Source organism: Caloenas nicobarica, chromosome 1 (genome assembly GCF_036013445.1).
Source record: "Caloenas nicobarica isolate bCalNic1 chromosome 1, bCalNic1.hap1, whole genome shotgun sequence".
In the NCBI taxonomy this organism is placed as follows: Eukaryota; Metazoa; Chordata; class Aves; order Columbiformes; family Columbidae; genus Caloenas; species Caloenas nicobarica.
Genome location: NC_088245.1, coordinates 60,892,881 through 60,905,439, shown reverse-complemented (window position 1 = coordinate 60,905,439; position 12,559 = coordinate 60,892,881). Strand labels below are relative to the sequence as shown.

At 40.0% G+C, this 12,559-nt stretch overlaps 1 protein-coding gene across 1 annotated transcript in view; it reads left to right on the top strand.

Moving 5' to 3' along the window:
• RFX4 (regulatory factor X4) overlaps positions 1 to 12,559 on the top strand; it is a 97,531-nt gene that overhangs the window by 73,843 nt on the left and 11,129 nt on the right. The window contains exons 15-17 of the mRNA XM_065640953.1: positions 172 to 333; positions 6,797 to 6,959; positions 11,662 to 11,800. Coding sequence (XP_065497025.1) covers positions 172 to 333; positions 6,797 to 6,959; positions 11,662 to 11,800 — 464 coding nt within the window. The remainder of the gene's footprint in view (positions 1 to 171; positions 334 to 6,796; positions 6,960 to 11,661; positions 11,801 to 12,559) is intronic.

Genomic DNA, 12,559 nt, shown 5'->3' with positions numbered 1-12,559 from the left:
TACAGAAGTACTTCTTTCAAAGATTTCTGATTCTTGCTAGGCATTTCTTGAAATACAGCCTACAGAATTTAACTTCTTGCATTGCTTTTATTCAATTTTATTTTTTTAGATTCTCAGTGTTCCTTGTCTCTACCTTTAGCTATGACTGATGATTTTTCTCTCATCCTACAGCAGAAGTACAAGAAGAAATTATTCTGAGTGAACCAGCTCCTCCAACTCCCTCTCCAGTGCCATTCTCCCCAGCTAAATCTGCCACCTCAGTGGAAGTGCCCTCTGCCCCCTCACCCATCAGCAATCAGTCCCCAGAGTACGGTGGGATAACAGCTACAACAGGTAGGTAGGCTTATGGCAACTGGATCTGCTTGAAGATGGCTTTTGCACTTAGTCACTTGAAATTGATCCTAAGAACACGATGTGCTGGCTTTCAAGAGATGAGAACCCTTCCCAAACAGAAATCTGTTCAAAATATCACTTATGCCTTCTCACTGTATCCAAATGTGACATGCAATCTAATAGGAAAAAGATATGATGTCTAGATGTTTTATATACTTCAAGGAAATGTGCCAGATATTTTAAGGTTTAGTGAGGTTTTCAAAATCCTGAACCACTAGTGGTTCCGGAATTTCTAGTGGGTAAAATGGGAATTGGGTATCTTTAAACATATCCGAGACCCAAATATGTTTAAATAGCTGCGCAAGTTTCTCTTGGAAATGTTTTACACCTCGTTGATTACTTTCATCTTTCAATGTTAGAGACTAAGAATTACATGTCTGAAGCCTATTTTCAGCTGCATAGTGTATTATGGCAACTCATGAGACTGTATTCTCATGGGCTCAGAGACTAAAAAATCTGTGCTTAAAGGTATATTCAGCTTGTGGGCAGGACTGACAGAAAACAATAAGCACAAAACTGGCTTCTTGTTTGGTTTGTATAAATGGACAACCATCCTCTGTACTCCAATGTAAAACTCACTCATTACCTTTCAGATGTGGGCAGAACAGTCTGTCTGTATGATCAGAAGACAGTGTTTTCTTGACTCCTGGAAAAAAAAAGCAGAAACAGAAGGCCTTCCAGGCAGTGAAATTCCAGCTTTGCTGCTCCTCAGTGAAAAGGATGTATAATTAGAATGTGGAAACTATCACTTTTGTGACGTACTAGAAAAGTTACAAAACCTTCTTGAAAGAGTGTCAGAAAGTGATGATTTACCACACTGGAGAATTTGGCAGTGGCTAAAGGACTAATAAATCTTTCTGACAAATGTTTTTCATGTTTTCAAAGGCACCACAGGGAAACACAATGCATGGTTGTGGTGGAAAGAGATTTAAGAACATTATTCCCTACATCAAAACTTAAGGTTTTCTCACTGTTGGAGGCAATAGCATATTTAGGAGGGCAATAGGAGTGTATTAGCCCCAGAACAGTTAGACAAAAGACATGATTCTAGACATGGCAGGTGAGCTCACTGCTTTAGATCAGGCAATGCTGGAGGTCATGTATATGCTTGAGTCTTGTTGAAACATTGATTTTGTGGGCAACTTGATCTATAGGCATCATGACCCTATGGGATCGTTGTGATGTTATAACCAGAACTTAGTGTGATGCAGAACTGTACCCAGAAGTAAAAGACGGAAGAGTAAGGAACTGTGTGCTTTCCAGTGGCATTGATAGGAACGGATATTTGAGGGACTTGTGTTTGGGCTGCAGAGACTGTAACTCTGTGTGACTGTCATAACTATTCACCCAAAGCTTATTCCATGTTTATGTAATAGCCTATTTGTCAGCTATCTGAGATTCCACCTTCAGCTTACTTGACTTAGGTACTTGGCTTACACACAGATCTGGGCAAGCCTGGGGAATGCATGGATCTTATGTATCCCTCCTGAATCCCACTTGTAATGCAAGGGAATGGACTCATATAAACAGCACAAATGCAATTCCTTTTTAATCCGTGTTGTTTATTATTTTATTATAGTCTGTTTTATTCTCTCCCTCTAATTTTTTTTAATGTCCTGGTAAGGCCAAGGTCTGCTAGTGTGAAGTCTCAAGCCAGAAACAGGATCATTTAGGAACAATGGTTGAAGGATCTACTCCCACAGTACAGGCAGTAGAATATGATGTAGTTGTTCCCGTAGCAGAACTTCTTAGGCAAGAAAGAGGTTTCTGAATTTTTTAGCTCTGTTTTATCCAGATTTTCATTCTTAGGTTGTTTTAAAACCTTTTCTTTGGTTGATGTGGATTTTATTTTTACGGTCTGGTGCAGTCTCACTTTTGTGATTGTCTAGCACAAGCCACATTTATCGATGCAAGTAGTGGTCTGGTTAAGATTAAGTACGTATGTAGTTATTTCCTGGTGTTAATTTGGGCAATTAGTAAGACCTCCACTTCCCACGTTGATCATGTAGATGAACTGATTTCAGTTTGTTCACCATTACACTATGGAGTGCAAGGTTCATTCACACAGAGTAATACAAAATAACAACCCTGGTTCAGCCCTGCTGAAGATGTATTCCATTCTCCACACTATTCCGTATACAGATTTGTGACATTAATATATGGGATATTTTGGGACAGGTAACTCTGTTCTGGAGATAAACATTTAAAGTACATTGTATTGGTTTTCTGATGTGTCTTTTATGAGGTAAATGTGAAACTCTGCAAATGCTTTGCAAACCTTGAGAACTAGTTCCATTGGCTACCACTAGCTCTCAGTTCCCCAATTTAAGGCATCATTAACTCTTTCTTGCTTGTGGCATTAGCAATAAAAGTTAACTATTAAGCTTGCAGTTTCACGTTCTTGCCTTCAATCAGTGGTCAGTACAAAACCAGCAAATTAAACTGTTGCAATTACATGATTCCAAGTAAAAGAAAGGTAGATCCTATGTATCACATTCTGTGGTAGAACATCTGGCATGGCTCAACTGACATTTTATTTAAAACTTTTTGTTAAGTTACTAGACATTTAAAAGGATAATTAGTCTCCATCCTTTCCAAATCACAAAGGCCAGATTAATGATTGTTCAAACTGCAATAATATTGTAATAAAAGTGATAGCTATATGGCTGACTATGCTATTCTCTCTTAAAGCCCCTCTTAAAGCTGTGATTACTCATTTGCCAATGCAATGGTTTTTAGACAACCCAAAATGAACTCTGAATTGTAAGTTGCTCCTAATATGTTAGTAAACTAACCTAAGTCATTTAGTTTTAAGAAATGTATCTGTGACAAAAGTGTTCAGATCAGCAATGGTCATTTAAGGTCACAGTTCTTAAAAGTCTAGGTTAGGTATTAAAGTTCTGGGAATCTGGCACAGTAGATACTTGCACAGAGCTACCACCTCTCTTATTTGTGTGCGTGAGTAGAAAAAATTCTGGTTTTCTCCTAAATCTTCAGCTTCTGGACTCATATGACTATGTGAGAACATCAGCTCTTGTTCAACAATCAGAGTTTAATTATCGTAGCTGCAGAGTGTAAAAGTCAAAGGTTCCCATTTCAAAAGGCAATTCTCCCCTTCTAAATGGAAGGGTTTGTGCTTTTTCTAAAGCTGATAGTTTAAGGTAATCTTTTTGCTGTGTGTGGGCAGAATGGGGGTCCCACTGCAGATTTCTGATTGTTTGAAGCTGACAATACTGCTTACTATCAGCAATAACACACAGTGCTGTGAGTATCTTGCTTGTACCTGGGTGGTCATTTACTCCAGCATAAGGCAAATATAAAATGCAGCATAATGAAACAACATTTGTTTCTTTCTGCACTGGTGTAGATGGTGGCACCAATAAGAACAGGGCTGTGGGCAGACTGATAGAAGTTCCATTTATATTTGGCTTTCCTACGGGTTAGATGGCCTCTTGGTCAGTATCGTCAAAATCAATTTTTTCTTTAAAAGAGAAATGAGTGATACTAAACGAACTTCTCTCTTTTAATCAAACCCTGCATGTTCAGAACACAAAGCAGACCAGAATGTTGCTCAATCACTATTGTTTTTGCTTATTTCAGAAAACAGTTCAGTTGGGTTCAGTCATATCTAAAAGAGACTTCATCTCCTGGAGTTCAGTTCTGCAGCCAGCTGAGGAGATTAATCATATAGGACTGGGACAGAGGCCGGTATTAAAAAGCTAACTATGAAAAAAATTTCAGACTTATTCCTCCTTTTCCACCCACCACAATGTTTGCAGTATCCTGGCTGACCTGTTATATACATACGCACAATCTGCAAATCTGTTGTCATCTTCTGTCCTTCCTCACTGTCTTTGTGACTAGGTCACTGAAAATAATGGCATCCCTTCCACAAATGCAAAGAGAAGTGAGGCAACTGTAGATTCCCAAGAACATCCTGATAAAAATATTTGAACATCTTTCTGTCACTCTGTAAATCCAGATCAAGACCCAACATACAGTTGTTTCTAAACCATAACCTCCAAAAGAAAGTGTTTCCTAGAGCAGCTGTGTGAGGTACTGTCCTGTAGTTCCTTGGACAATTCTTGGTTAGGATAATTAAACAAAGATATTCACAACTCTTCCAGTGTAAGACATATTCTCTGTATTTGTTTCTGTGTTGTCTGGACAGGCACACAGCATGTTACACCCTGAACATTTATTTAGAAATTGAACTAAGGTGGCTGCCAGTCAGATTGCATGCCAGGAGTGGCCAAGTCTTCTCATCCAAGGAGTCCAGCTTCCCACAGGGAGCACATGAAACAACTTGCTGTCCTGGATAAGATCCCTACTGCTTTTCAAAAAAAGAAAAGAAGACTGTCAGAATGGCTGAGGCCAGTCAAATTAACCATATTGGGTAAAACGCAAATGATTCTTTGGCCCTGTTATTAGTGCTTCTTGTTAGGGCAAAGAAGGTGATGAGATTTTTTTGGCTCAATGGCCAAGTTTTGTATTGGAAAAAATGAAGTCGGGTCAAAGAAAAACTTTTGGTTTATGGTGAATTTAAAAAGTGAAAAAGTGAAAAAAACTCAGGAATGTTACCTAAAAATAAGTATTTGGTTCTTTTCACCATCTTTGTTGTCCTTCTTCACTGTTTTTTTTCTCTTCGCTTTTGTCTTTTGAATTTAGGCCTGTTTTGAAACAAAGTTTCAAATTTTCTTTTGGAAAATAGCACTAGGAAAATATGTTGACCTCTTGAAACTGAAATATTTCACCAAAGTATTCTACAGACAAGCCATTGATATTTTCAAAAGTTTTTCTCTTGTTTTCAAATGAAGCTCTTTGGTGACTGCATAAGTAGTTTTGGCCCCTTCCACGTGAACTGTATTTTCTAGCGAAGGTAGGCTTCCTTAATATTTTGCTCAACTCAGGGAACCATGACCACTTACATCCACAACAAGACCGATGTGCTAGCCTCAATTTGGTCTCAGGGATCTCGACAGTCCTCTGCAATGGGAGGAGATGAAAGACTGGAAATTCAAGTCAGTGACAGAAAATGCAGTCATGTGTAAATAGACCTAACACAAATATCCTTGGCCATAACACATCCAAGGATGTTTCGACTACAGAGTACCAAGTCACACCCTGCTGGAGTATTTCAAGCTGGACTTATCTTGTGAACCTCAGAATGCCTTTGTTCAGTCCCAGAATTAAGCATTTCCTATTTAAAAACACTGTTTGTCTGATTTTGCCAAAGAAAGTCACATGCACTTGAAGAAAATTATGCACATCTGAGAAAGGCTTTTCATTCCCCAAAGCCAGGGAGTGGACACAGACCTGGTCATACAATTGCTTCCCCCTCTGAATTAGGCCCTTTCATCCTACAGGAAGTCCTAGAATCCACACTGAAAAAACCGAGTCACCTCCTGCAATTCCTTTTAGCTGGTGAAAAAGAGCGAAGAGCACCCAGAGACCCCCAAACTAGTGTTCGCACTGGATTAAATTCAGTGTTCTGGTCCTCATTTGCAGGGTAATCTCAGCCAGTATGGTCATGACCTCCAGCAAGAGCTATGCTATACTGGAACAATGGATCTGTCAGCCTCCTGAGTGAAAGGGGTGTGTGCGAAGGACAAAGGTTTCTCAGCAGCTGGCCAATGAATCTGAAGTTCCTGCCTGGAAGGGATCAGGATGATTAAAACTCAGCACCTTCCAAGCAAAATGGAAAACCCACTTTTTTGCTTTACTCTTCCTACAAATGCTCTACATGAAAAAATAAATTAAGACCAGTCTTGCAGCATCAAAAGAATAAATAAACATTATTTGTGGGAAGAAAATGGCCAGGCTGTTTCTGTCTATATATTGGTTATAATTTGGAGTTCTACCACTGTGTTGCCACTACAAAGGCTGGTATCTAGTTGGATGGAACAGATGCAAACTGCAAAAGAGTTCAAGAAATTTATTTGCCTAACACTAATTTTGTTCTAATCCTTCATTGTTCTGGTCATACTTCCTGCTTCAGTCCAGGCCTGATCAGCCTCAGAGATAAACAGGCCAGCAGCTCACTCCATGTGAGAGAGACCTCAGGGCTTGGTGGATCGTGCCTGAGAAATATTAGCACTTGTGGTCCTCCACTTCTACATCCCATCCCATTTTTTTTCTGAAAAATGTTTTCAACACCACACTGAAAGTTCACAGTCTGAGCCACTCCAGATAGGTCTCCTACCTCTGGTTCTTTGCATGCTCCAGCTGATCTACTTGTATTTTTATTTATGTCTCAGATACAACTGCTTTGTTCACTTTGGTTGATGCTGTTCCCATTATCATTGCCTATGAGGTCGCTTTCCTATACCTGTCTTAAAGCATAACAACTCTGTGGATGACATGCCATGCTAGCTGTGTTCCTTTAATGCTTGTTTGTCTGCAGGGGCTATGCAATCCTATACATGGTCACTCACCTACACTGTGACAACAGCTGCGGGGTCACCTGCTGAAAGTTCCCAGCAGCTGCCCTGCATGAGAAGTCCACATGTACCATCATCATCTGTCACACATCGGATACCTGTTTATCCCCACAGAGAAGAACATGGGTAAGTCGTTTCCCAGTGTCTTGGAGCTTTTTTTAATTTTGGGGTTTGTTTGTTTGTTTGGGGTTTTTTAAATGGTTTTTGCATGAACTTATGCTTAGGGTTTGGCTGGGTTTTTTTTGGAAATACAGTGAAATCTGTTTCTTGATGTAGTAAGTCTGTATTGCAAAGATGCCAGTACCATTTTTCTTTGTCTGTTGTTACTCTTGTATGATTATAACATAGCTCAGCTGTATAATCTCATTTCTTTCTATTTAAAAACACAGTAGACCTGGAGAATGTTTTGTAAAAGAGAAGGCTTCAGTAGATTTCTTCTCTGATTAATTTTCCTGGGCCATTTTCCATCTCAAAGGTTAGGTGTGCCCAAAGAACAACTCTGCTGTGGCATATCTCAGGACAGGTGATCCTTCTCCTCTACTCAGCACTACTGAGACCACATCTGGATCCAGTTCTGTTCTCCCCAGTAGAAGACAGACACAGGCACACTGGAGTTAGTCCAGAAAAGGACCACTTAGATGATTATAGGACTGGAGCATCTGTCGTACAAAGAGACCGAGAGATCTGGGATTGTTTAGCATCAGGCAGAGAAGGCTCAGGGAGAGTCTTATCAATGTGTACAAATATCTACTGTGGGGGATGTAAAGACAATGGAGACAGATTCTCCTCAGTGGTATTTAGTGACAGGACAAGAGGGCACAAATAGAAATACAAGAAATTCTGTTTAAACACGAACAAACAAAAAACTTGTTTTACTGTAAGTACGATCAAACACTAGAGCAGGTTACCCAGAAGGGCTATGGAGTCTCTGTCCTTGCTGATGGACAAAATCCAGCTGGACATGATCCTCGGCATCCTGCTCTAGTGGACCCTGCTTTGAGCATGGGGGTTAGACTAGACAATCTCCACAGGTCCCTTCCAACCTCAGTGATTCAATGGTTCTATGACTACTGCTAGAACTGCAGATAGAAAATGTTCAAAGTTTGGAGAAATAGCCATATTTTCACCATAATATTCTAATTCCATCTTCATTACCAAAATTCGCTCAAGGCTCTCAATGAAAATAATTATGGTATAATTTTATGTAACATTGTTTGATCTTGGAAAACTTCAGTCACTAAGTCTCTCAGTGCTCTTTTCATCAAGCGACACTTCTTCTGTGCCATGCTGATTTGAGTGAGTGTATAAATCATAGGTATCCATAACTAAAAAGAAATAATCTCAAAATAATGGGTGGAGAAGGGCTGGGCACATAGCAAGATTAGCAAATACCCAGGTCCTGACATGATGTAAGAGGTTCAAAAGGGTTTACCTAGTTCCTCAGTCTCGTTGCATACTCATTAACTTTGCAGAAGTGCTTTCCCAGTGTGGAAGACTGGATACTGTTTGGAAGGGTAATGGTAGATTAATTGGAACCCTGCGTCTCTTTCCCTCTTTGGTGTGGTCAGGTTTAAATATCTGTTTGAATGTCACTGCTAAGCCCTTACTGGAAAAACCTGCATATGGAGATTTGGAACATGTCTCCTATCCAACAATATTACTGCTTGGTGGATGCAGAAACTGAGCAGCAGGGAGGGCCAGGAGCTAACAGGATGCAAGACCATCAGTCATATACCACAATATCCCATAATGTAAAGACATTTAAGAACTGAAGCTGTGAAGCACTAGTAGCTCCCAAGGGAGACTTGGATGTAGAGTGTAAAAGGCTGAGATATAGACTGTTGGACTGATTTGTACAAATGTTTTATTTTTGCTCCTGGCCAGTTATAAAAAATAAAATGTTAGTTCAGTGATAAAAACTGCTCCCTGTAAAATAAAAATCGATTAAGGCTAAATGCGTGTTACAAGAAATTAAGAAAGAGCTACATGATTTGTTCCCCATTATTAAAACAAGCCTTATAGCAAGCAATACTAGCACAGATTTGTGAAACTGGAGAAGAGCACAAGATTTGTAATCTACACTAGCTCACTACAGTAAATCTTCTTCTAAATCCACAGTGATACCCTCCACAAGTGTGGAGTCTCAGGATAGTAAATGGAAAACCTGTGCCACTAATAGAGGGAAACATCCTTATATCTAATTGGAATTTTTCGTATTTCAACTTGTGTCTGTTGCCTCTCACCCTGTCACTGTACCTTTGAGAAGAATTTAATTCTAGCTGCTCCATATCTTCTGGTTAGATAGCTGTAGATCATCCATTTACCTCTCTACTTAAGGCTGGACAAACCCAGTTCTCTTCCTGTAAGTCACATATTTCGGTCCCCTACTGTCTTGATGGCTCTCCATTAGACTCCCTCCAGTATGTCAGTGTCCTTTTTATAATGGGGAGCTGAAAACAGGACACAATACTCCAGATGTGATCTCTCAAGTGCCAAATAGAGAGGAATAATCAGCTTTTTAGACCTGCTGTCTATACTGCTGCTAATACAACACAGTATGCAGCTGGTCACCTTCATTGCAAGAGCATGCTGATGACTCATGTTCAACCAGGACTTGCAGGCAATTTTCAGCAGAGCTGCTTTGTCTCCAAATGGGCCCAACCTGTATCACTGCAGGAATTATGTCACCTCAGTTGCAGGACTTTGCATTATTCTCTATATGATCTGTTGACCATTCTTTCTGAATCGTAGCTGCTAGACTCTAAAGTAACTGCTAGTTCCCAGCCAGACTTCCCCCAAAACATGCCATCTGTGTATTATCCTCACTACTAAATAGCTATAGATATGGTTCAGAAGTCACTGTAAGACAGGGTACTTGGCAGAGAACATTTTTATTGGATTTTTCAGGTACACTTTCTTAAAGAGATGTAGGGTTTCTCAGCCAAACACTTTCAGATAGGCAGGAGAATATTAGCCTTGAAGGAACATGGTCGTCTCCTTCTCAGGTTCTCAGTGCTCGCTCTCTCCTGAAGTTGAAAAAAGAGGAAGCTTCCTGGACCAAAAGTACACAATAGAGATTAGGATAAGAAACTTTACAACTACATGCTCAAGTGAATTAAAGTGCTACATTTTAGCAAAAAGTGATAAGTGTTTGGAAGGCGGAAACAAGATCAATAGCTTCCAGACTAGGAATAGCATCCTTATTGACTAGAGAAAGCATGAAGTGCAAACACTGCCTTACAGGACTTGGCTTTGTCTGAGAGTTCAACGGCACCCCAGACTACAGGGAGGAGTAGACAGGTGAACATCTTCAAGCAGAGAAAGACGCACCATGAATGTCAGGCTTCTGCAGACTGCCAAAAAATATCCGTTGCAGATCTTACTTACCAGTCCACTGTGTTGAAGAAATTAAAATACAAGTTTTGTTGTGCCTACCACAGTGTGCAACAGCTCCCTGACATAGCCATTCCTCTCTTTCCCGCTCTCCACAGAGAGACTATCAAAGTCAAATTGTGTGGACACCAGCTTGTCTGAGGTAGATTATGGAAACCACTCATATTTATAGCTAAGCCCAAATGAACGTAAGAATGAGAGCGCAGTGCTGAACAATGAAGATGGACATAGGGTCTTATGTCCCAAAAAAGTTTTTAGAAGAGGTGCTCTGCTTTCATTTTGAATCTGCTGGATTATCTGATACAAGACATGACATGGTATCTCTCAAATACCATCATAAGATCAAAAGAATAACAGAAGTTTAAACTATACCCAACATAAAAATTACATTGAACTTTCCAGAAAAATAATAAGTCTGTACAAATAACTGTCTTCTCTCTCAAATAATGAATTGGTTACCTTGTTTGTTTGTTTGTTTATCATGGTTTGTGTTTCATGGAGCAGGTCCAGAGAAGACCACAAAGATGATTAGGGGGCAGGAGCACCTCCCCTGAGAGAACAGGCTGAGAGAGCTGGGGATTGTTCAGCCTAGAGAAGAGAAGGCTCTGGGGAGACCTTATAGGAGCCTTCCAGCACTTAAAGGGGGCCTACAGGAAAGATGGAGAGGGACTCTTTATCAGGGAGTGTAGCGATAGGGTGAGAAGTAACAGACTTAAACTGAAAAGGGATAGATTTAGATTAGATATTAGGAAGAAATTCTTCACCATAAGGGTGGTGAAACACTAGCCCAGGTTTCCCAGAGAGGTGGTAGATGCCACATCCCTGGAAGAGACCAAGGCCAGGTTGGACGGGGCTCTGAGCAACCTGATCTAGTTGAAGATGTCCCTGCTCATGGCAAGGGGCTTGGAACCAGGTGATCTTTAAGGTCCCTTCCAACTCAAACCATTCTATGATTTTATTATTTCCATAACATTATTTTAAGAACCTTTAAAGTTCAGTGCTGAATTAGCATGGCTACACAAAGGTGGAGAGGTTGCAGAAAGTGTCCATGCATCTTCTGCTAGTGAAAGGCCCAAATAATGGTAGCCAAAAAACTCTGACTCTGCACTTTCTTGTAGCTCAGGGAACTGCTCCCTCCTTTACCCCCGGCTGTCCCTAGACAAGGGGTTGGGATAAAAAAAGGAAGTAGGCAGGTTCTCCAGCTTCAAATCCCAATCTGCTCTTCAGTCAGCTGTGCTAAAGCTGTTGGTTGTGTGCTTCAGATGCAAATTAATACATCTCTCTCCCTCCCAAGGAAAGAATATCTGACCCTAGTGCAAGGACATAGATAACTGAACTCCTCTGTATAGTTCTTTAAGTCTAATTTAAGTTCTAGAATTATTAATGGGAATACAATTATTTTGCATACTGAATAGTGTTTTTGAATGGATTTTAGATACACAGGAAGTTACAACTATGGTAGCTATAGCAACCAGCATCCCCATCCAATGCAGAGTCAGTATCCTTCCTTACCGCATGATACTGCTATTTCTGGACCACTTCACTACTCAGCTTACCACAGAAGCTCTTCACAGGTAAGTTGGATTGATTACTTGATAATGCTTGCTATAACATTCCAAGTAAAGTTGTGCTTGTGAATTTATCAGCATATTAGGTGTCTGAATCAATAAGTTCTCATCAGTTTAGTCATTGATGGTCCTTATATTTTTTTCTCTTCTAATATTACCTAGATATCTTTTCATTTTGGTGGAGATTATTTTATCATAATAGTGTTAGATTGTGAATTTTAAGTACTAACTCTAGAATCCAGCAGTCAGGGTGACAGAAAGTATTTCCATGTTAAGGAGCAGCTAAAAAAAATGAATATAATTAGTTGCCTGTGTCCCAGGTGTTGGGAACAGGAAGAAATTCCTAACAAGAAATATAAATGTTTTCATATAGTTGAAAGAAGATGCAGAGGCCATAGTGAATTCTTCTGGGGCCTCTGCTTTTGAGAATATATATGTTTAGGAATTTATCAAAATTGTGAATTCTGCATATAGCTTGAATAACTTCAGGATGCCACTGTGAAGAGGTTCTGTTTAATCCCTATGTTATAGTCTCCTACCATAATGCTGAGAAATCATGTCAGTAACTATTTCAGGACTATTTCACTTCACAAAACTGAGCCAGTAGGAACCAGCATGGATTAAGCGTGAAAATGATATTTGGCAACAGTTCAAAAGTAGCGCCACTGTGGGAGGGCTTCAGTACATCATGCAGCTCGTGCTTCCCCAGTGTAGGAAGCTTCTCTCTGGGCGTTCTGCTGGAAGATTTGCAAAAGGCAGGTACAG